Below are 21,971 nucleotides of genomic sequence, written 5' to 3'. Positions count from 1 at the left end.
AGCAACGACCCAGCTTGTCCGCCCCAAGCCCAGGCCACAAATGCTGACCGCAGGCCCACACGTGAGTCCGGTTTAAGGAGCATGGACATTCCGTCTCCTCAACTGCCAGGGCAGGGAGGGACCTCAGACTGTTTTTTTAACCCTCACAAGTCACAAGCTGGAAAACAGAGGCCTTGCTCGGGTCATCGTGTGACCTGAACGGACCTCGGAGCTGCTCGGCTCTAGAAGGCAGCCCTCCAAGGATCCCCTACCCCGCCCTCCACCAGCCTCCGACCGGGTTGTCGGTTCACGGAGGCCCCCGGGAGAGCAGCTGGGAAGAAGCGCCTCCGGGGACACAGAGCGGGCACCATCCTGACCCTCCCGCCCGCCGCCGCTCACCGTGCTTCTCGGGCTGCAGGCAGTCGAGGCTGTAGGCGCCCAGGAGGATGTTGGCCTGCCGCTGCAGGGACTTGCCAAAGGGGTGGCTGCCCTCAGATATCACGTAGTAAAAGACGCAGCCCGCAGAGAAGATGTCCACCGTGTAGGTCTGAAAAGAAACATGGTGCATGAGAGGCCGTCAGGTGGAGGAATCTCATTCTTGCTCAGCAGGGAGAGCAGGGGGTGTTGCTGCTGCTTCTGCCACCTTGAAGGTGTTTTCGGAGAACTGGCTAATGTGTTGCAATTGCTCAGAGCAGTGCAGGGCCCCCTGCATGTGCTGGTGCTCCCAGGGGAGAACTGGGCCCTGGGGAAGACCGCCTGGGACGCCGGCTCTGCCACTGACTCTGCGCCTCGCCATTCATGACGATAAGATGAGGATAACCTCACGGGGCTCTTGTGAAGCCTGAATGAGCTAATCTGTGGAAATGGGGACTCGCACCAGTGCCGGGCCCACAGGACTCTCTCTCCTAGCTGCTATTATTCCTTTTTTCGGTGGTTTGGGTGGGAGTGGTGGGACTGGAACAGCACAGGTTTATTCAATGGCCAAAGAATGGAGCAGCAGGAACTTAGTTTGCAAACCGACCTCTCTGTTAGTTACTGTTTACCCAGCGAGCATGGAACTCCTTGCAGGCAAGGATGTTGGTGTGTTGGCTTCCCTGTCGGACCCCCAGGGACTAGCACGGTGCCACACAGGACCAGTCTTAAAACTTCATTAATAAACGAAATAGAAACAGCAATTTTTGGTGCAAAAACAACCCCAGAGAGAGAGTTTATTTGACAAGTTTCCAGTGAGTTCATTTTGACATTTGATAACAGCTCTTACTTATCCCGTGAAGCCATCCCGTGTCTACAGGTGGAACGTGTGTGTGTGACCTCTGGCCTGTCTACTTGGGGTGTAAACCGGGGGTCTCCTGGGCACAGCGTGGGTCCCTGCTGCGGGGCTCCACCACTCGGATTCTCCACCAGACCAAGTGAGGTGCTAGTGAGAGGAAGCCCAGAGTGTAGAAAACTCACCTTAATGACACCCTACTTACTGTCGCTCACCCTCACAAGAGTCCTGAGAGGCAAGCAGAGCAAACGTAACCATCCCCAGATGAAGTCATAGATGGAATGTGGCAGTGACAAGTGCAGGGTCACAGCTGGACAGTGAGAAACCAGGACAAGATGCAGGTCTCAATTCCCAAGCCCCATCATCTTAGCTCTACCGCAGAATTTTCCTTCGGTCGGTGATAGATTCAGTACAGGAGGAACAAGTCCACCACCATGGAAGCTCTTACCTGACTGCCACGTCCCACCTACTCACTGGGTCCTTAGTACTCCCCGTTTCCACATTTCATGCTGCCTGATGCTGCCTGACGTCCCCAGCATCCTCACCGCTGACTTGGGGGCTCTTGTCCTGCATGCCTGGGTCCCTCTGCCCCCACCTGCTCGGCTTTATGCTGTTATGTTCTTTCCCAGACTCACTTCTACCACTTGTTCTTGTGATTTAAATACCCCATAAGCTGATAAAATGCATGTGCCACCAAGTCTGAGGTAAGGTCAATCTTCGGAAAGACTCGATACAAGGGAGTTGTTACAAAAATTCCGGTGGACTTCGATGTGGGAGACGCAGCTGTAAGCTGAGTAAATAGCTGGAGGCTAGGCTTCCGCTCTCAGATCACTCAGGAGGTGTTTGAAACGTCTAATCTCCATCTAGAAGTCACAGGAAGCATGTGAATGTGCTTTGCGCAAAAGAGAAAGGGAACAACTCCATTCAGTTGGACCCAAATTTGAAGGAAAGACCTTGACTTACATCAGAGATTTCTATCACTTCAAGAATCACAGTATTGAAAGTTAAAAGAAAATGTTTAAGGTGTGTATGTATTTTCTCATGATTCTTTATCGTAACTGACTTTTTTGATTAATGACCAGCTGCTGGTCCCCAGTGAACTGGTAAGATAAGAGGGCTCTGGGGGGAGGGTATGGCTCAGTGGTAGAGCGTGTGCTTTGCATGCATGAGGTCTTGGGTTCAATCCCCAGTAGCTCTATTAAATAAATAAATAAATAAATAAATAAATAAATAAATAAATAAATAAATAAATAAATAAACCTAATTACCTCCCCCCACCAAAAAAGAGGACTCCACTGTATCTAATCTATTTTAGGGTGGCTGATCCCATGCAGGTCTGATCAGGGAACTGCCAGATAATTCTCCAAAGTCTGAGCTAGAAAGCAAGGTGCTCTAACACACTGGGCTCTCAGCAAAAGGATGCAAAAGCCAGCTTGAAGGGGTTCCTGTTAGCCAAGTCTGGAACAGTTTAAGTACCAAAAGGAATAGGAACGAAAACAGTAAAGACTATAGTGGATTATACTACTGTTTTTAAAATCCATGACTCCACAGTGATTTTTAAAAAATAGAGAGGAAAGGGGATAGAAATAAAGCTCTTCTTTACAGAAAAATGTCAGCTAATAAACGATCACGGAAAACAACATTAATGGCTGACGTGTGAGAACAGTGCGGTGGTGAGGAAGTAGAATGTACTTGTTCTGGGGAGATGCATGCTGAATATTTAAGGGTAAAGGGTTCGGAGGCAGGCCACATATTCAAATGGTTCAGGATCAGAGAGAAAGAAAGCGAAAAATATTGACAAATGTTGAATCTAGTTAGAGGTAAAGAGGTGTTCATTGTTCTCAATTTTCTGTATGCCAAAAAAAAAATCTTAAAATAGAATGTTGTCAAAAGAAAAACAAATTTAAAGAAAGAATGAAAACTCCAAGTTTGCTCACCTTACGTGAGTCATGATTTCCCAGGTTCCCAAAATGGGGAAAGTGATTGGGAGAGTAGGGTAAACAGACAGCTGCCCACATTCGCCCTTTTCATACATCTGAACAGGAGGGCTGTTTAGAGAGAAGCTCTTTGTAAAGAAACGTCCCTCTCCGGCAGCGAGCGCCCGGCCCCATGCCTGGGGCTGGAGGCTCTGACTCCTGAAGGCCCAAAAGGCTGGTTCTGCGGTTTTCACACAGCTGCGTCCTCTACTCACGGGGTTTTCCTTGCAGTCTTCGCTCAGCATCTCCGGGGCGATCCAGCCTTCTGTACCGGGCACCCCTGAACGGCGGCTGAAGCTGTGCCTGCCCACTGCCAGCTTCTTGCAGAGGCCGAAGTCGGAGATCATGGCCTTGATCCTGCCGTGTGCATTGGGCATGGAGAGGAGGATGTTGTGGGGCTTCAGGTCTCTGTGAACTAATGCAGAACTCCACGTCAGCCTGGTGTTTGGCCTCCTTCTGTAATGGGGATGCGCCCTCCTCGGACCCAGGTTTTGGTTTTCAAATGGGTTAAGTCCCCCTTAAGTTCTTACACAAATGGGACACCAGCAATGTAGCCAAGAGCTTCGACAGAGGCAAGGCCCACCTGAGCAAGTCACTACCTGACCTGGACCACAGCCTTGGTAAGGGCAGGCCTCTCACCGATGTTGAGGGAGTGCAGGTGCGCCAGGCCCGACGTGGTCTGCTGCAGCAGGGTGATGGGCTCCAGGCCGAGGTGGGAGAAGTCCTTCTGCTCCACGTACTGCAAGGGACACAGAGGCTGGGTCACGGCACCCTAGCATACCCCTTTCTCTCCCTTCTTTTTAAGTGATTCCATTTTATTCAGAAAAATCCTGCCTGAAGGTTTCTGCTTTAATTAACATTTGATAGTGAGTCAGCTCATTTTCTTTGATCACATTTTAAGAAAGAAATAGCAAGTTTCACTGATAAAATTCTTTGTCCAAATCCCCATTTTCCAGCAGACTTGCTCCTAAAGTCATAGGCGAACTTAAACAAGCAAAGCTCTGCTTACTAGTTTACGGGTGAGATGATAAGAAGTCAAGAAACCCAAGTTCATTGCCTCATACAGGGAAACCTACAGTGAAGCCAAATGATACTGAAACAGTTTCACAGCCTGGAAACCAAGTAAAAGGGGTTCGATGGATGATTTTAATGACTTGAGTTATCAAGCAGCATCCTCTTAGGCCACACCAGCCCTGACCAGTGATGGGAAGAAGAATGGACTGGGTTTCCTGGAGGCCAAGAGGGAGAGAGGTGCCAACTGCAAATGAAGGCCGCCCCAGGCAGTTGAGGGGACTGCACAGTTAAAGTTGGGGTGGTGAAAATTCTCGACATTTCCACTGTTTGTGGTTAAACAGGTACATACCCTTGTCAAATGCATCAAATCGGATATTTAAAATGAGTACACCGTATTGTAATTTCAATAAAGTTAATAAAAGGAGACAGAGAGAAAGAAATCACCCAGCAGTCCCTAAAACCAGGCCCCAGCTGCCAGAAGGGAGGCTGCGGTGGTAGTGACCTGGGGGCACCCACCTCCTGCAGGGTGGCCGCGCACAGCTCAATGGCGATGTACTGGAACTGCCGGTCCCGCTCGGTGCAGAAGTAACGGATCACGTTCGGGTGCTCGTCAGATTCTCGCAGCAGCTGGACCTCACGGTCTGCAAAACTGAAACACTCGGGGAGGATCCTCTTGACCGCCACGTCGCGGTTGTCAAACATGCCCCTGTGGGACAAGGAGCGGAGGATGGGTCTGGAGATGCACATAGGCTGTGGAAACACAAGGAGACCCCTGGACCCATGGCCCTGTGGCCATCACTTCTCTTCCTGGAGGAACTCTCCTGTCTGCTCATCACTAGGACCTTGCTGTGCCCCTGTGGCTGCTGGGAGCTCAACTGTGAGGTGGTGAAGGCACAGAGCTCTCTGATTCACTCACCGGTACACAATTGTGCCCTCAGCTCCGTGGCCCAGGACATCCTTCGGACAGAATGAGATTTTCCCAACCATCACCATGCTGGTTTCCTCATCTGGGACAAGACAGGAAAAAGCGGTTGTTTTAAACAAACATAACCTTAACAACCTTGAGGTTAGAACGGCTATTAGCTTCCTGAGCTCAGGTTAAGGGATAGGACTTCGGAGGCTTCACGCCCCAGGGCCCTGGTACATTCACACCGGGGCCACCTCCTCCCCCTGCCCCTGACCTCTGGTCCTGCCTTCACATTAATGACTGTGAGAATGGAAGTCGGAAGACAGGAGCTCTCTACAGGTCCACATAAAGGTTTGCACCTGAAACATTCAGGTAGCGACGGTGGATGTGTGAAATGGAGCGACCAGTAGCAGGGTCTCCAGCCTGAGCCTGAGGACCTGAGGTCTCCTGCACTAGGTCTGCATCAGTCCCTTCAGAATATCGGCCCTGACAGCCGGCCTGAGCCAACCTCCTGGAGGAGAATGGATCAGCAGCTGCACTGTTACACTTGACCGCTGGCCGGCCTCGGGGATGCTCTCAAGCCAGAAGGCCAGTGCACCTCTGGTCTGCAGAGATTCTCAGCCCGTGTGAAGCAAGATGGAGGGAGGGCCAAGGTGGCTCCCAGAAGGCCCACTGAGGTGGAGAGGCCATGGGATGGGGCAGAAGCCCAGCCCCAGAGTGGGAGGGACGTAGGAGGGAACTTGGGGAACCCGTGGGATATGGAGATTCCTAGAAGGGCAGGAGGGTTATGGCGCTCAGGTGGTGATACAACAAAAGAGGAAACAGCACCAAAATGGCAGCTCATGTTACCCTCGTCGTCCTGCTCCAGGAAGGGGCCGGTACCAGCCTTGGAGGTAGAGCCGCTGGAGTGGAGCGAGTGGTTGGAGGCTCGGGGGGATGTGTTGGGGCTGCTGGTGCCCGAGCTCTCAGAGTACTGGCCGGATAAGTCCAGGAGCTCGACGTCTGGAGCCGCGTCTCCAGGTGGGTGGAAGGGCAGCTGCTGCTGCTGCAGGAGCTGGATTTTCTCCAGTTCCTTCTGGAGCTGCTGGTGCTGGAGCTGCCGCTGCTGACGCATGCTCTGGGAAGGGAAACACACAACCAGACTAGTGCAGCCACTCCTCTGGCGGGACCAGCAGGCGGGAGAGGAGAGGCCCCCTGTGGCAGCAGAAGCAGGGACACCTGATGTGACCCCACAGGGCAGAACGTGACTGGGGAGAAGGCAGAGGGGGCACAAAGGGTTCAGTCAGACCTCCCAGTACAGCCCATTCCCCGGCCTGGAGGGGCCTGGCAGGGCCAGCAGAGGAGGGATTCCACTGTAGGTGGAGAGCTGAACCAGATGGAGGGGGTTTCAATCAATTCTAAAATTCTGGGACTTTTATGAAAGTCTGGGAATTATTGCAAAAGTGAAACCAGCCTGTAAGAAAGTTTCCCAGGCGCCTGAGAGCGCGGTGGACAAAGGGAAGACCCGAGCTTGCTGTCTACTCTGACTGCACACGTGATGGAGGTTAGTGCACAGGCTGTCAGCGATGCAGAGACGCGGAGGGGGCGGCTGGAGCTCAGGACTTCCTGGCCATCCGCCCACAGCCCCACAGCTGGGATGTGGCTGAGCGGAGCTGAAACACAGAGAGCCTGGCCGAGGTCCCGCTCCCCCTGTTTTGTCACGCTGCCTTCCCCACAGTTCTCTCATTTATTCTGAACAATCCATTCCATCCTAGTTTCAAGGGGCAGCAACCTGTGATTATTAATTACTACCCATGTGTGGGAAGGTCACTGAAGTGATGGGTGTGTAGTCAGCAACCCCTCTGGGAGTTTTCTAGAGATCTGTCTCTCCTTCACTCTCTTCCACCTTGGGTTGAAATCCTGGAAATTCTACTAGCTGAATTACCTTGGGAAAGTTATTCAGCTTCCTGGAGTCTCATTTCCTTATTTGTGGGTGGGGGATAGAAAATAATGAAGAACTGTGTGAGGTAGAAAATAAAGCATGCAAGTGGACACATTTCAGCAGATGCAAAATGCCACACAGGGCCTGGCGCTCCCATCCTCCACCGGGACAGGAGCCTTTGGAGCACTTGTGTTCTGCGTGGTAACGTCTCAATGCTCCAAGCAACCGGATGAAAGACTATCCCTTCATAATATTCTATCCAACCCACGATCTACTCAACTATGTAATTTTAGCCACTTCTTTCCAACTAGAAAGCCAAAGAAATAACCACGCTACCTTTTTCACTCTATCTGATATCTCTAACAGGCAGGGTTTTTTGGAGGGCGGCGGCGGGGGGTTAGGTTTATTTATTTATTTTTAGAGGAGGTACTGCGGTTAAGATTGAAACCAGGATCTCATTCATGCTAAGCATGTGCTCTACCACTTGAGCTAGACCCTTCTCCTCAGTTGTTTTTTTTTTTTTTTGTCAACTGTACTTCAATTAAAAAGCAAACAAACAACCCATTTAAAATATGGTCAGAAGAACTGAACATTTTTCCAAAAGGGGAAATGCAGACGGCCAACAGGAACACAAAAAGCTGCTCAACATCACCAGTACTGGAGAAATGCAAATCAAAATCACAATGAGACGCCATATCACACCTGTCAGAATGGCCATTGTCAAAAAGAACACAAATAACAAACATTGGCAAGGATGTGGAGAAACGGGAACCCTTGTGCACTACTGGAGGGAATGCAAATTAGTGCAGCCACCATGGAAAACAGTATAGAGGTTTCTCAAAAACCCTAAAAATAGAACCACCACATGGCCCAGCAAGTCCACTCCTGGGCACATATCAGAGAAAAACAAAAACATTAATTCAGAACAATATATACACCCTGTTATTAGCAGCAGCACTATTTACAACTGTCTAACAGGCAGGTTTTAAGGGAGGAAAATTAAACAGATTTTCACCTCATATGCCTAGTCATTAAAATGAAAATAGAGTTAATAAGTATTTAAAATGATCTGCAAGTAAGGTTTACAGATTGGTTTTTACAGTCGAGTAAACTATAAGATGTAGGTATAAAATTGCCCTTTCCTGAGAAGCTGGTGTCTCTCTCATTACAAAGTTTTTGAAGATGGGCAAAGGGAAGGGGCAGAGCTTTACCAGGGGGTAGGTGATGATGAAGGCCACCCAGCCGATGAGCAGGAAAGTGCTCAGGATGATGGTGGCCATGTCCTTGAGCATGGAGTCCACGGGGGCCTCGGGCTTGGCAGGTGCATGAGCGAACTTCTCTTCCACATCCTGGGAAACCGTGGTAGGGGCATTTTCTGAAGTCTGGTCAACCAGGTCGATAACCTTGCGTGGGAGAGAGTGGCTACATCACTGCAAAATTTCTAGCCAGATATAAATGAGTCAAACAATCGAGAGAAGCAATTTATGAGAAATGCTATACTGTGAAATGTGTTTGATTTTTTTTTTTTGAAGCCCACCCAAGACCACAAAGCCTGATAATTGTAGCCTTTTTCAAAGCAACTGCTTTGGGAGGCCATGTACTATTGCAGTGATGGTAGCATCACTCAAAAACGGTTTAGAGCAGTACTTTTGAAAGTGTTTTCTGATCCTATATTCTTTTGAAAATCCTCACTAAAGGCGAAAACCTCCTTCGATGGTAGATTTGATATTTGGGGAAACTCTGAAATCATAAGTGACAAGTCTAGTGGAAGGCTGGTAGTCAATTTGGTAATACCATTCCACATTAAAAAAAGGAAAACCACACACACACACACACACACAAAGCTATAAGGTAATAAAGCAGCTTTCTTATGTTGCTTGGAAACTTTCAGTGCGACTTCAAACACAAAGTCATTTGTTCAAATATTCCACCATGTTTCAAAGGTTTTAAAAAGCATCAAAACCCTTTGTTAAAGCCCCAAATTAAATAAGATAAAGTGGAGCCTTGGCCCAAGCTCGTCAGAATCTCTGGGACTTCAAGAAAATGCACTGGTTTCTTCTGGAACATCTGCTATTCTGGGTGTGCCATTATTGTCTGCCTGATGAAATGGACACACAGCCTCCCTGGCACCCCCGACCTGCTCCGACCACTCCCCAGACTAACCTACAGACCCGCCCTCCGCCTCCTGCCAGCCCTCCCTCCAGAGGTGTCTGAGGTGTCCGGGGGTGTGGGTCATGGCCGGTCAGCAGCGGGCAGCTGAGGAATGTCTGCTGAGCATGTGACCAGAGACAACACTCGTTTGGTTATATTTGCTCAAGTGTGTTTGTTTTAAAAAGTTAGGCTCATTACGAGATAACTGCACCTCAGAGTATTTGAATGGACTTTTAAAGGACTTTTAATGGACTTTTCAAGATTAAATGATTAAGTAGGAAAATTTCAACTACAGCCATCTCTAGGGTGTTAGATTAAGGGTATTGTTTAATTTTCCTCTTTATATTTCTATTTTCTAAGTGTTTAATAACAAAAATATGCTTGACTTTAATCAGATCAAAATCACATCAAGATTTTAGGACACCGATGCGATTCAAGATCACCGTTTTAGGACTCAGTGTATTTCTCTGGCTGGCTGCCTCTAGAGATGAGGGACAACTCAGTGTATCCTGGAATCTTAACCATCCATGTGACTTTCTTTTCCTTTCTCTCTGGATAAAATCTTAAACCTCTAACATGACTTTGTCATGATGGAGGAGCCCACATCAGCCAGCTACTCCCCTCCTCCTCTGACCCCGCCCACAGCCCGGGCCTCTTCTCATTCGCCAGCCCCTCATGGCAGGGCTGTCGGAGCACCAAGCCCAGCGGCCTTGGGATCCCCTCCCCACCATCGCACTGGCCTGCTCCCGCCCCCAGCAGAGCCACCCTCCAACCTGCTCCACCTGCCCTCTGCCCCAGAAGTCTGCCCATACGGCAGAGCAGTGGTCGCCCTGCCCCTGGTCTCTGATGGGGACACCAGCAGATGAGACAGAGTTGGAGTCCTGAGGGGATGGTGAGTGTCTCAACTGCAGCTCCAGGCTCCTGGTCTGTGGCCCCCTCCACTCTCTCCTCACCAGCTTCAGCCCAAGTATCCTGAGAGAACCCCAGAATGCCCACCGTGTGAACGGTCTCCCAACAAAACTCCCCTCAAACCATCCTAGTCAGGGTGGCGTCTGCCTCCAGCTGAGACCCTGATGGCAGGCTCTATCCCCCAGGGGTTAGGAGGCCAGCGCCTCCTGGCTGCTGCCACCAGGTAGGCCTCCTTGCCACCCAACGCCCTTTCTGCGGGTCCCCTGTGTCCCTGCCAGACCAAGCAGCCACAGTGGGCCACATCTGGCTTCACCAAACCTTAGGTCTCCGTACCTACTCCCTTATCTGCTCCTCACTCACTGCGGGGCTTGGAACATGGTTCCTCTGCAGGCATGTGACCCCATTTTCCACTGCTCCCTCCCCGGCAGCCTGTCTCCTCGGCCCCAGAGCTGGGCGTGCAGGGTCAGCGGCACCTCCGGGCCTTTCCCTCTGCTGCACTCGCCCCCCAGTGCTCTCTGCTTCTCTCTCATCATACGGCCTTTCCCACAGCCTCCCCTTATGCGCCCCTTCCTCTGTGTCCACCCTCAGCACTGCCTGCTGCTGGTACTGTACACCCTCCTCCCTCCCGGGCAGCCTGCAAACTCTCAGAGGGATGAGGACAAACCTGCCAAGAGGAGCCAGTAACACCTGTCCCTTCCCCACACACCTCTTCAAAGCTCTTTTTCTCGGAGTCGGCAGGAATCACATTCTCCCGGTGTCTGGGCAGGTTGTTGGGGAATCTCTCCAGCATCTTGGTGGACGCTGACAGCGGGGTTTCATGGTGTCCTGCGAGAGGAAACAAAACCTCTAATGAGAACGGTTTCCCCGTACGGCGGTCACTCCGGACGCTAAGCTTAGGCAACAGTTGCTGCCCAGTGAGGGGCCCATGACACAGGCGCTCAGGTTTGTAAAGTGAGAGAAAATGAGAGGCCATGACCAGAAACATCCCATCGAGACAGAAACTTCATTCTCCATGGCACGAATGCAGCCTTCTGGAACAAAGAAGTGTCCTTGTCATGACAGGGACTGGGATGTCGGGGACACGGTCAGAGCATGATTGTGTGGATAATTCCTAATCGAGCCTGTGTGCCGTGAGGCAGTACAAAGCTTCATCCAACACATCACTCCCCACAAGGGTACCAAATTCCCATCTTGGTATTTAAATCGCTCAGGCAGAGTTCTATACCCACAACCTAAACATGAGCTTCCAGCCCGGGAAGCAGTGAAGGGGTCCCAGGAGAGCGGCAGGACACGTCTGCTGGAGGGAAGGGGGTCGCCGGCTCCCAGCGTTCCTTCTCTGTTCCCCGCTCAACTATTTCAAGACTGCCTAGTATTTATTCATTCTGTGTTTACTGAGCATCTATTGTGTGCAAATTGCCATAGGAAAGGCAAGAGTTGAATAAAACAAGGAACTGAGGCTTGATGTGGCTTGACAATGCCTTTAGTGCTAAAATTAACCGACTCCACACACCACCCAAGAGAGCCAGCCACTCTCTCAGGCTGGGCTCTCAGCACCAGGACTACCGTCTCTCCTGTTCTCTCCCTGGGACCAGGTCTCTCCCCAATTCCAGTCTCACCCTGTGATCTGCCCACTGTTCTCCCAAACCTATCAAAGATTGTACGGTATGTATTTCCACGAGAGAACTAGTCCGAGCTACGTACGTTTCTTCATCTTGAGAACTCCTCTTTAACTCTCTCTCTGTAGGTCAGTTCTCTATCTACAATGTGACACTCTTCATTAAGGGAAACCTAGTGTTTTGAACCATCCCTGGTTCCCCTTGTCTTCCGAGGAACTCTTGAGAATGCAGGATCTCCTGAAGCGGTTGCCCACGTCAGATCTCAGACTCGCTGGTGGGGCCCAGGGATCTGAACAGGAGTACCTCCAGGGAACTCTGAGGCTCATTAACAGGAGACCTTCGCTCTAAGAGAAGTGAGGTTGCCCTTCCACAGGCCTCTTTGTGCTGCAGGGCCCTGCCTGCCTGCCTGCCCTCAGTGCTCCAAGTCCTGCCCCTCAGCAAGGCACCGACCAACATACTGCGATGGAAGTGATGGCCCAAATTCCCTCTCCCTCCTGGAATCCTTGCACCAGGCCTCTCCTGTAGCTGGGCCATTAGCTGTTATCACGCTGTGCTTTGAACCAATTGTGCTACAAACATAATCGTGAGCTCCTGAAACATTTCTGTACAAACCGTACCTGGCCTTTGTGATTTACCTCTCAGCATCCATTACGTCCAGGCTCCAGAGCCAGAAGCACAGGCCCTGCCCAGAACCTACTGAATCAGGATCTCTGGGGCCATGTGTGTCTGCCTGACAAGGCTCCCAGGGAAAGCTGAGAGCACCCCAGGTGAGGGCCACTGCGCTGGGGAAACCCATGGACCTCACCACTCAAGCTACTTTCAAGATTAATGGGGATGTCCTTAATGTCTTCCACAAAAAACCAAATCAAAGGACGTGTGTGGCCATAAATGGGCATACCCTTCTCCCGTGGCTCTCAGTCTTCACAAAGATTGTCCCGTGGTCCCACTGCCTTACTTAGAAATGACGAGCTCTGGAGTTTCTCCAAAGGGCCTTTGGAACTGCTGGTGCTTCCCTGATTACTTCTTCGTACTTTGTGGGGTTTCTCAGTTTTCTTACTTGGATGACCCTTCCATTTTAAAAGAACATCATTTTGCAACTGAGCCACGAAGACTTTTTCCCATATCTTTTATGGCCTCACATACACATTTCCTTAGTTTTGAATAATTTTTTCACTTCTTAACCACTGGTGGGCAGTCAGTGTCTCCCTTCACGGGTACAGAAAACTAAGTGGCCTTATGATTTTAATGGCCTCTGCCCATCAGCTCTTTTTTTCCTTCACTGTGGGCCCCTCACACATGCTTTCCAAACTACTTCTGTTCAAAAAAGGGTAGAATTGTCTTATCTCCTTTGCCCAATATTTGGTAAAAATCATAACCAAAAGAAAAATGGCTACAAGGAGTGAGGATGAACAAAGAGCAACAAGACCTGGATGACTACAGAGGGAAGGCCAGGGCTCCAGCACATCCCGTCTCCTCTCTGTGACACTCAGATACACCCCCATCCAGACACCATGGCCTTGCTGCCTCCCGGCCCCCAGTCTCCCAGGCCACTCCACATCCCTTCCCCGGCTCCCCCAGGCCTGAGCCCTCCACCCTGGCACCAAGACAGAAAGTGGAGGAGAAAGCCCGTAAGTCCCTGTGTGCTCAGGCACTCCCATGGGGCTGCATCCTCCCCCCAGCCTCTGGGGCACGGAGCAGCAGACGTGGGGGGCTCCCCGGAAGGGCAAATCCAATTCAAGAAAACTCTGTCCTGCTCTAATTACTTGGGACACTTGCCAGAGACACAGCTCCTGTCACCTCGGCCTTCATTTATCACACTCCCAGCCCGGTGTCATCTCAATGTCGTATCTCTGGCTGACAGGAGCCTCCAATTCAATCCCAGGGCCCGTAGTGTTGGTGGCAGAAAAGAAGAGAAGGAAGAAGGTTCTGCCCCCTACTCCTGTGGCCCCGGGCTCCTGCTGTGGCTCTTGGACCCAAGTTCAGTCTCTTCACCACTTCAATCCCTCCTGCGCCTTCAAATCTTTCCCTCCCCAATCCTTCGCACCCACGCCCACACCAACTCCCACATGAACTCTTCCCATGTGAATTCAAACTAACGTTTTAGAACATCAGTTACACAATTTTTGAAGACTGACGTGGTCACCCAGCTACCCTGTTTATTTTCCTTGGGGGTGAAATATTTCAGGGTCTCCAGGACTAGCCTGGACGTGAACTGAGCACACGAGGCCGAGCTGAGGACCGTAACAGGCAATGTCGGCTCTTGGCCACCAGGAGGCAGCACGTCATCACCCGGGGCCGCGAGGAACCCAACTCTCACCTATCAGCAGCCAGTAGTTCCTCAGGTAGTTGAGCTTGCTCTTCCCTTTGAACCCGGGGTCGAACTTCAGGTCCGTGCTGGGCGTGATCACACACTCCCCCTTGTCCCCGATGGTGACACCGTCAGTCTGGGGGCCTTCCAGCAGAGGAAGGGTGCTGCCTCGGGGCTGTGGAGACAGACTGCAGTGAGGCCGGGGCGGCCCGTGCGGACCCCCGTGAGGACAGCAGTGCCCCTGCAGCGGCTTCCCCTCCCTCGGGACGCAACAAGGCTGCACCAATGTCTTTCAAAATTCAGATGTCTTTTTAAACGTGGACATCTTTTTAAATTCTTACGTCTGGGTGTGAAACAGGAAGGGTGTGTGCAAAAGGCTACTGTGAGAAGCAGATATAAGCGAAGGAGTTCACAAATGATACAACTGGCAAGGGTGGGAAGGCGCCGGCCACGAGCCTGGCGCTGGCTTGGGCACCACTGGACCCAGGCAGGCGCGGCCTTGGGGTGGGAGCTGCTGACCAACTCACTGGGAAGACAGGAGATGCCAACCAAACAGCTCAAACGCCATAAGGACCAAAACAGTGGCCGGGTTCATGATGCCTCAGACACTTAGAGACACCAACCTGCGAGGTCCAAGGAGGCTGGACCGGCCATGAAAGGATGAAAAGGATTTGAAAAGGAAGAAGGAAGACAGGAGGCACTGGAAGTGTGAGGCGCGGCCTGAACAAAGGCTAAGAAAGATGAACAGGGCGCTCCTGGGACTCAGGGAGAAGGTGAGTGTGCAGCACCACAGAGACACCAGCGTGTGGTGGACTGGTAGCGGGAACTCCAGCCTGGGGAGTCTAGACTTGAACCCGCAAGTAAGCGGGGCTTCCTAGGCTTAGGAGGCTGCTTTAGTCACAAGTCTCTCCTCGCAAAGCAGAACGTGGTACATGAAGAAATTGTTTTTGTGGATTTAAGATGTGTGTCGTGAGGAGAGGGTATATAGCTCAAGTGGTAGAGTGCATGCTTAGCATGCATGAGGTCCTGGGTTCAATCCCTAGCACCTCCTCCAAAAATAAATAAGTAAACCTAATTACTACCCCCCCCAAAAAAAGCTTTGTGTCGTGCATCCGTAACTAACAGGATGTTCATATATAATTCAGTCATTCTTTGCTAAAATGGAGCACGAGTGGTGAGGCATCTGAGGGCCCCCATAGTGGACTTACCACAACAGCGACCCCCTCATGTACCATTGAGGGGGAAGCGTAGAGGCTGGTGGAGTACTTCCCAACGTACAGGGTGGGCCTAGGAGACAGACAGATACATGCATTCCACTGTCATTTAATTTCTGGATCTCACAGAAGGGAGATTTTTAGAAAGAAGTATCACAGCCCCAAATACCATCCCCAGGAAAAGTCACATTAGCCCCTGAGCTCAGAGTCATGGGGGTGTGAAGGTCCCTGCCCCGGGAACCAGGAGAAGTGGGCTGCAGGCCCCACTGTCGCTGCCTGTCTGCAAAGCACACGTAAGCCACCTGGCTGCTAGCCTTGGTTTCCTCATCTGCAAATGGCAGGGCTGCACTAGACTATGCCTGAAAAGCCCACAGAAAGGGCCACATGCAGCCACCATCCGGGAGAGACTGAAAGTTCGCAACCACCGCACGGCCTCCAAGACGGCCCTGGCAACTGCGCTGCCACCAGCACCCGCACCAAAATGTCTTGTGATTCCTAAAGATTCTACAACTTCTACAGAAGCACTGAGAGACAGTCAACTGTTGTGATCTGGACCCTGAAGCAAAGCGGATGCACAGGAGATTCCAAACTGGGTGAGACTTCTGGTGCGTGGTCTGCCCCTCTCTGGGGCATGGGACGGGGCGTCTGGCTTTATCCGTGGCTGTCAGCGTGAGAACGCAGGGCGACACACCAGCTGGTTACTGTCAATAGCCAGTCTGGGGTGGGTCACCTACTAAATTCTCTAAACCTCTCTTAACAAACACTTTACAGCTGACTGGGGCTGTACAGCTCAGAGAACGCTGTCCTGCACCTTATCTCATGTGACCTTCCCTACAGCTCGGCAAATGGGAAACAGGCTCGGCAAGGCTAAGCGGCCGAGTTACGGGCTATCAACGGGTGCAGGTGGATAGCACCGGCCTGCTGAGTCGCAGACACTCGCACCCTAACCCTTTTCTCCTCTGATTTTTTAAAGAAAATATAACTTACAATAAAAATTTAGAAAATATAGAAAGTTAAAGAATAAATACATCTCTTATATTCCCACCACCTGAGAGATGTCCAGATTGTAATATAGTTACACTGGCAGTCTCCTTCTTATCCCCACCCATAATTTTAACTTATTTAATATTCAAAAATCTGAAGCATCAAGGGGTGCCCAGTTCTTAGATTCTTAGGTTTCTGAACCAGCAGGGCTTGGCTCTTTCTATCTCTCGTGGCTTCAGGGATTCCCACCCTGAGCCCTGACCCCTGGCGTTCGCCATGCTGCCGCTACAGGATCAGAACACCATGGTCACAGCTGCCCCCTCCTGCCCTGAGTCCCCCAACTCACGTCAGCTTGCTCTTGGCCTCCGTCTCCTTGGGGAATGGGTACTTCCACTTGGTGATGCGCCCCACCTCCCCGGACATGAAGGTCAGGTAGCGCAGGGTCTCCACAGCGACGTTGATGTGCATCACCTTCCGCAGGCCCTCCCGCTGCCAGATGTAGAAGGCCACCACGGGGGAAGCATAGTTCTGGATCCACAGGACGTCTCCAGATTCACTATCCACAGTTACCACCAGCCCATCGCCATTGGACACGAAGTGGGACATTTCTGTACAGATCAGATAAACACAGCATGTCGAGTCTCACCCCACCTTGCAACCACATCCTCTGCTCTCCTGACAAGTTGCAGTCACTCAGCTAAAGGAAACCAGCCTTCTGGAGCATTCTCAGATCACCTCTGAACAAGTTCACTTGTTTCCAATGAACTCGCTCACGCTCTCTGGTATCAAGACACTGAGCACTGCCCAGTTTATAAACATAAGAGAGGAATGCCCTCTCGAAGGCAGTTTGCTTGGTAATGTTCCCTCTTCACTTGGTGACAGCATTCTGTTCAGTTAGTGAGAGTAAATACTGAGGAGAAAGGAACCGATGGCAATCCTGTGAACTTGGCATTGTACAGTAACCATCTCGAACCCACCGGTCAAGCTGAAAGTCAGAGCTGAGCACTGACGCTGCCCACACGTGACCACAGAGATTTCTGTCAGACGCTCAGGTGCCGGTGTTAAGACGGCAAAACTGGCTCTCAGCTTTCATTTGAGTTGGGGGAATGTTCACGAGAGAAACAGGTGGGGGATGAGCACACTTAGGGAGCAGGAGGTTAATGTCACAAGCTGATGTTCAATTCTGTTTGTCATGGGCTCGAAGTCCATTCCTTCTGTGACACAGAGGGACTCAACAAAGTGTGTCCTCCCTCCTCTCAGGCTAAACTCGCTACCGTTTCACCCGGGTCCCCTCCACACTTGTCTCCCAGGCCCCTGCCTTCAACACTGACTGCTGAAGTACTTACTACAAATCCATGGCAAGTCCAGCAAGTCCTGAACCTGGTGGCCGAGTATCTTAAGAGGAAATCCAGGTTTCTGGAGCCCTGGTTTCCCCGTAGGTCACACGCACCCAGGCCACCCGGGGGAACTTACTGTAGTCCCCGTCGTCCTCGGGCAGTGTGGCCGCGTAGTCGAAGTAGGTGGCGTTCCACCGCAGCTCGCGGGTCTTGGTGTCGTACATGGTTATGGTGTACTCTGGGGAACACACACCAGCCTGTTACCCGGAGGGGCCGCGGCGCCTGCGGAGCTGCTGACCTCATCTAAGTCACAACAGACAAATCCTCCCTAAATGGCATGTAAAAAAGTCCAGGCCATCCATGTGGAGAGAGAAAAGCCATGTGGAGGAAAACAGAGTCCCTGACACATGAGTGAACCCAGTCAGCAGCAGAGATAAGCCGCCTGAGCTGTGCCCTTGAACTCAAGACTCACAGAATCATGAGCAAAGTCACGGTGTTGTTTTAAGCCACTTAATGTTTTTGGGGGTTTATCATATAGCGATAAAGAGCTGACATCAAAATTGGCACCAAGACATGGGATGGTGCCGTAACAAAAACCTAAAACAGATGGCACTGACTTTGGGACTGGGCGGCAGATGGAGGCCAGAAGAGCAGTAAGGATCCTGATCCTGGAAGCTGAAAACGGTGACCCAGGTTAGGCTGTGGTGACACGATTAATAACTTGCAGTAACTTGGAAAACAGAAAGAAAGCACCGAATGAACTTGTGGATCTGGCGAAGGAGATTTCCAGGCAGAATGCAGAAGGTGCCAAATGGTTTCTCTTAACTGAATACATTATGGTGCAAGGCAGGCAAACTAAAGAAGAAACCATTTGGTGTTCAAGCTGAGTACAGAGGAAATGTACAGGGTCCGGGACTGATGCTCCAGTTGGAAAAGATTCTCAGTGTAAAAAATGGTCTTAGGGCAAAGATCAAGTTCAGGTACTACCAGTGAAAAATGGTGTCGGGGTCAAGATCAAACCAAAGGTGAGGCTGTAAGACCTCAGAAGGATTTAGGGGGTCCTTCACAGACCCTCTGCTGGGTAAGAGTGCTGTCCCATACCTCAGAGGAGAGGGGTTTGTGGCTATGGCTTTATCTAATGGCGTAGACTATAGCGTGACACACAGGAAACCCACAAAGATTTTTCAAGGAGTGACATCAGCACGGACTGAAAAAGCCAGAGACAGTCAAAAGTTGTGGGGTGGGGAAGCCTCTATAGTCCCAGCTTTCAATGGACAAGGAACAGATTGAGAAAGCGACAAAATCCTAACTCTTTCTTATGGAAGAGAGAGGACTTCTCAGAGGGAAGGGCCAGGCTGCTAAGAATATACTGGGGAACCAATTCCAGAGGGCAAGACTGGGCCCTAGTGAAGGACTCTTCCCCCACTTCAGAGTAGGGGAACCCGAAAACAAGTGCCTGGCTGGATTCCAGAACCACTACGGACCAGGGACTGCTATGTGGCACTCTTTCCTTCCCTTTTTGAATGGGACAGTTTTCTGCAGGGCTCCTACTGTCTCAGCATTGTGTGATGGAGGGGAGGGAAGAGGTGGGGTTGGGGGAGAGATAATGTGTCTCTTTAATTCACAGGTCTCCAGATCAAGAGGAGCCTCACCCACTTCCAAACCTGATGTGGATCACAAGATAGGGAATTTGAGCCCCTGCTGTGACTGGCCTCCGAGAGTCCTGGGGAAGGGTGAGTATATTCTGCATGTGGGAGGGTTGTGAACTATCACAACCAGAACCAGTGGCAGTGTCTGCAAAGATCACCACCCCCAATCCTCTCATCCCTGTAATGCACCTGTCAGTCTTCCCATTAAGAGGCTGGGTCTCTTTCCCCACCATTTCCCTTGATTCTGGGCTGGCCTCTTGACTTGCTTTGACCAACAGACCGCAGTGAAAGTGAAATTCCAGGACTTCCGAGCCCAGGCCTTTGAGGCATCGTAACGTCCACTTTTACTCAAGAGGCGAACTCAGTCACCAGGCTATCTGCGTGGAGCTGAACCAAGGCCCCAGACAACTGAGCGAGCCCAGCCAGCAGTCTGTGGAGGGGAGGCCAACCATCCCTGTAGAGCCCTTCCCAATTCCTGACCCACGGAACTGTGAGCAGTAAAATGTCGGTGTTCAAAGCCACTAAGCTAGGGTGGTCTGTTACGCAGCGACAGACGGTGAAAACAACAGACAGCTTTCCACACCCGCGCACACACGCTCCACCCAGCGCCAGCGCAGCCCAGCTCCCTCAGACACCGCAGTTCTACCTGAGAAGCAAACACTGTTTATTCCTGGGTGAAGGTGGAGCCACTACAAGGCTTTACTTGATGGAAACAGTAAACAAACCGACCAACCCTAAGTGGCCACTACAGTTGGAATACTTGATTCTTACCAGGGGGTGGGAGTTAGTGGAGGGTCCCACAGTTTTAAGAGAGACACCCGCCAACCCTCACTGGTTGCAGGAGAGCCCAGGCAGTTTCCAGGGCCCAAAACTAGTGTCCCTCATGTTTACAAAAGCAATGTTTCCCACAGCACCTGAAGGAAGGTTCTGTCTCTCTTCTTTTAACAGATTTGGCTACCTGAACGTTTAGACCTAGATTTAGTGCTCAGTTATAACGATCTTATCCTAGATTTTTGGTATAGTTTTTTCATACTAAACATTTTCTTGCTTCCCCCTTCAGCTCTATTTTCACTGTTGGTTCCACAGTCTTTACGGGGTACTGGTATAGGCCAGGTGCTGCACTCATGAAGGGAGTGAGGTGGATCCCTGGGCCACCCACTCACTCGTTGTGGCCTCTGAGCACCCAGTGGGCCAGCAATGAGCCCGCTGGAGACTCGGCAGGTGCACAAGACCAGGTCCTGCTCTCAGGAAGCTGACAGTCTAGTGGGGGAGGCAGAAAATAGGCAAATATCACTTAGAAACATGCAGTGTCAAGCACTGAGAAGGAGGAGGAGGCTGAAAAGAGACGAGATGGGAAACAGTGCAGCAAGGAGGTTGCGATGCCCATAAAGGGCCAGTGATGGGCAGTGCGTGGAGGATGGGACGGCTGCCGTCCCTGGGCTGGGGGGTGGGGGGGGTGCGGCTGTGAGGTTAGGGAGGCTTCGCAGAGAGGGTGCCTTTTGAGCAGCGTTGGGAAAAAGAGTGGACACCGGCCAAACAGGCAAAAATGTGGGTGCCTGGTAGAGATGGACCTACGACTCCAAGTTTTTTAAAACAGCACTGGTTATTCTGGAAACTGCAGGTAGTTCGCCCTGCCTGGAAAATGTCAACGGGAGGGAAGTGCAGCGAGGGAGGAGATGGAGGAGAAGCAGCTACATCACTGGCTTTGTGGGCTGCGGTGCAGTTTGGACCATAATCCTGGGGCAATGGGGAGCCTCTGTAGGGGGGCTTATAAAGGGGCACAACGGGGTAAAATCTGCATGTGGAGAAGACAGGTCTGGCAACCTTCTGGAGAATGAAGCCCAGAGGCAGAGACCCAAGGGGAGGCTACTTCAGGTCCTTTTTTGCAAACAGGTAGGTTGTACTTGACAAAAGGTTCCTTCTTACCTGTTCGCCCAAGATACAGAAGAGAGGTTGATGGGCACAGACTATCTGCAAAGGCCGATGACAAAGTCTGCTGCTTCTCCCCGGTTAGGAGGTCAATAACATACCAAATGTCCTGCTTTTTACCTGAAAGGTCACAAGGACAAAGTGTGGTTTACATTCGCCCAACATTGAAAAAAAAAATCACTACCAAACTAGTAGCCCCAGGTGTTCTCTTGAGCTGAGAGACAGGCCTGAAATTCTTACGATGTCAAAGACATTTCTATGATGCTCCGAGGGTGATGAGGTTAATGGTAATGTGGAGATAATAAAACTTCTCGGGCCACTGAATCTTATAACCAGTTAATAACCTAGTCATGGTATAAAAATTTCTCCAAGCCTAATAACATAATAACTCACAGGTTTTATTGCTTTGATGAGTGGCCTTAAATTAGAAGAACCTGGGTTATAACGATAATCCTTTTCCCACAGACTAGGATCTATATAAATCCAGAGAGGTACCCAGGGGTTCATCTCTCTGGTAACCATCATCCATATATCTCAACAGCCCTACTAATGAGCCCTCACGTAAAGAAGATCTACAGTTACCATTTACAGCTCTAATGAGCTGGTACCTGTGAAGAGGCGGCAGAGCTGGTGGCAGCCTGGCACAAGAGAGGCCAAAGTTAGCTCAGCCTGTGACCCCCGCCAGTATGTGACTCCCCAGCCACACACCACCCTGTCACCTCGGTTGGCTGATTAAAAGGTATAAACAGGTAGAGAGCGTGGCCAAATAACACGATTAGGAAAACTTAAAGCATAAGTACCAAGGCTTAT

At 51.0% G+C, this 21,971-nt stretch overlaps 1 protein-coding gene across 4 annotated transcripts in view; it reads right to left on the bottom strand.

The window, feature by feature from the left end:
- The window catches only part of ERN1 (endoplasmic reticulum to nucleus signaling 1), a 104,054-nt gene that overhangs the window by 36,025 nt on the left and 46,058 nt on the right, over positions 1 to 21,971 (bottom strand). For 3 of the 4 annotated variants that reach the window (XM_064495669.1, XM_064495668.1, XM_064495670.1), the window contains 13 exons: positions 21,159 to 21,281; positions 17,720 to 17,821; positions 16,593 to 16,854; positions 15,257 to 15,335; positions 14,058 to 14,223; positions 10,831 to 10,949; positions 8,276 to 8,467; positions 5,993 to 6,260; positions 5,153 to 5,243; positions 4,753 to 4,942; positions 3,862 to 3,961; positions 3,438 to 3,637; positions 379 to 526 (listed from right to left, as the gene is read on the bottom strand). In XM_064495669.1, the coding sequence (XP_064351739.1) occupies positions 379 to 526; positions 3,438 to 3,637; positions 3,862 to 3,961; positions 4,753 to 4,942; positions 5,153 to 5,243; positions 5,993 to 6,260; positions 8,276 to 8,467; positions 10,831 to 10,949; positions 14,058 to 14,223; positions 15,257 to 15,335; positions 16,593 to 16,854; positions 17,720 to 17,821; positions 21,159 to 21,281 (2,040 nt within the window). Of the gene's footprint in view, positions 1 to 378; positions 527 to 3,437; positions 3,638 to 3,861; positions 3,962 to 4,752; positions 4,943 to 5,152; positions 5,244 to 5,992; positions 6,261 to 8,275; positions 8,468 to 10,830; positions 10,950 to 14,057; positions 14,224 to 15,256; positions 15,336 to 16,592; positions 16,855 to 17,719; positions 17,887 to 21,158; positions 21,282 to 21,971 lie in introns of those variants that run through there. The other variant, XM_064495671.1, reaches the window with a different exon arrangement.

Source organism: Camelus dromedarius, chromosome 16 (genome assembly GCF_036321535.1).
Source record: "Camelus dromedarius isolate mCamDro1 chromosome 16, mCamDro1.pat, whole genome shotgun sequence".
In the NCBI taxonomy this organism is placed as follows: domain Eukaryota; kingdom Metazoa; phylum Chordata; class Mammalia; order Artiodactyla; family Camelidae; genus Camelus; species Camelus dromedarius.
The sequence above is the reverse complement of the archived record's forward strand: the minus strand, read 5'-3'. Positions and strand labels throughout refer to the sequence as shown.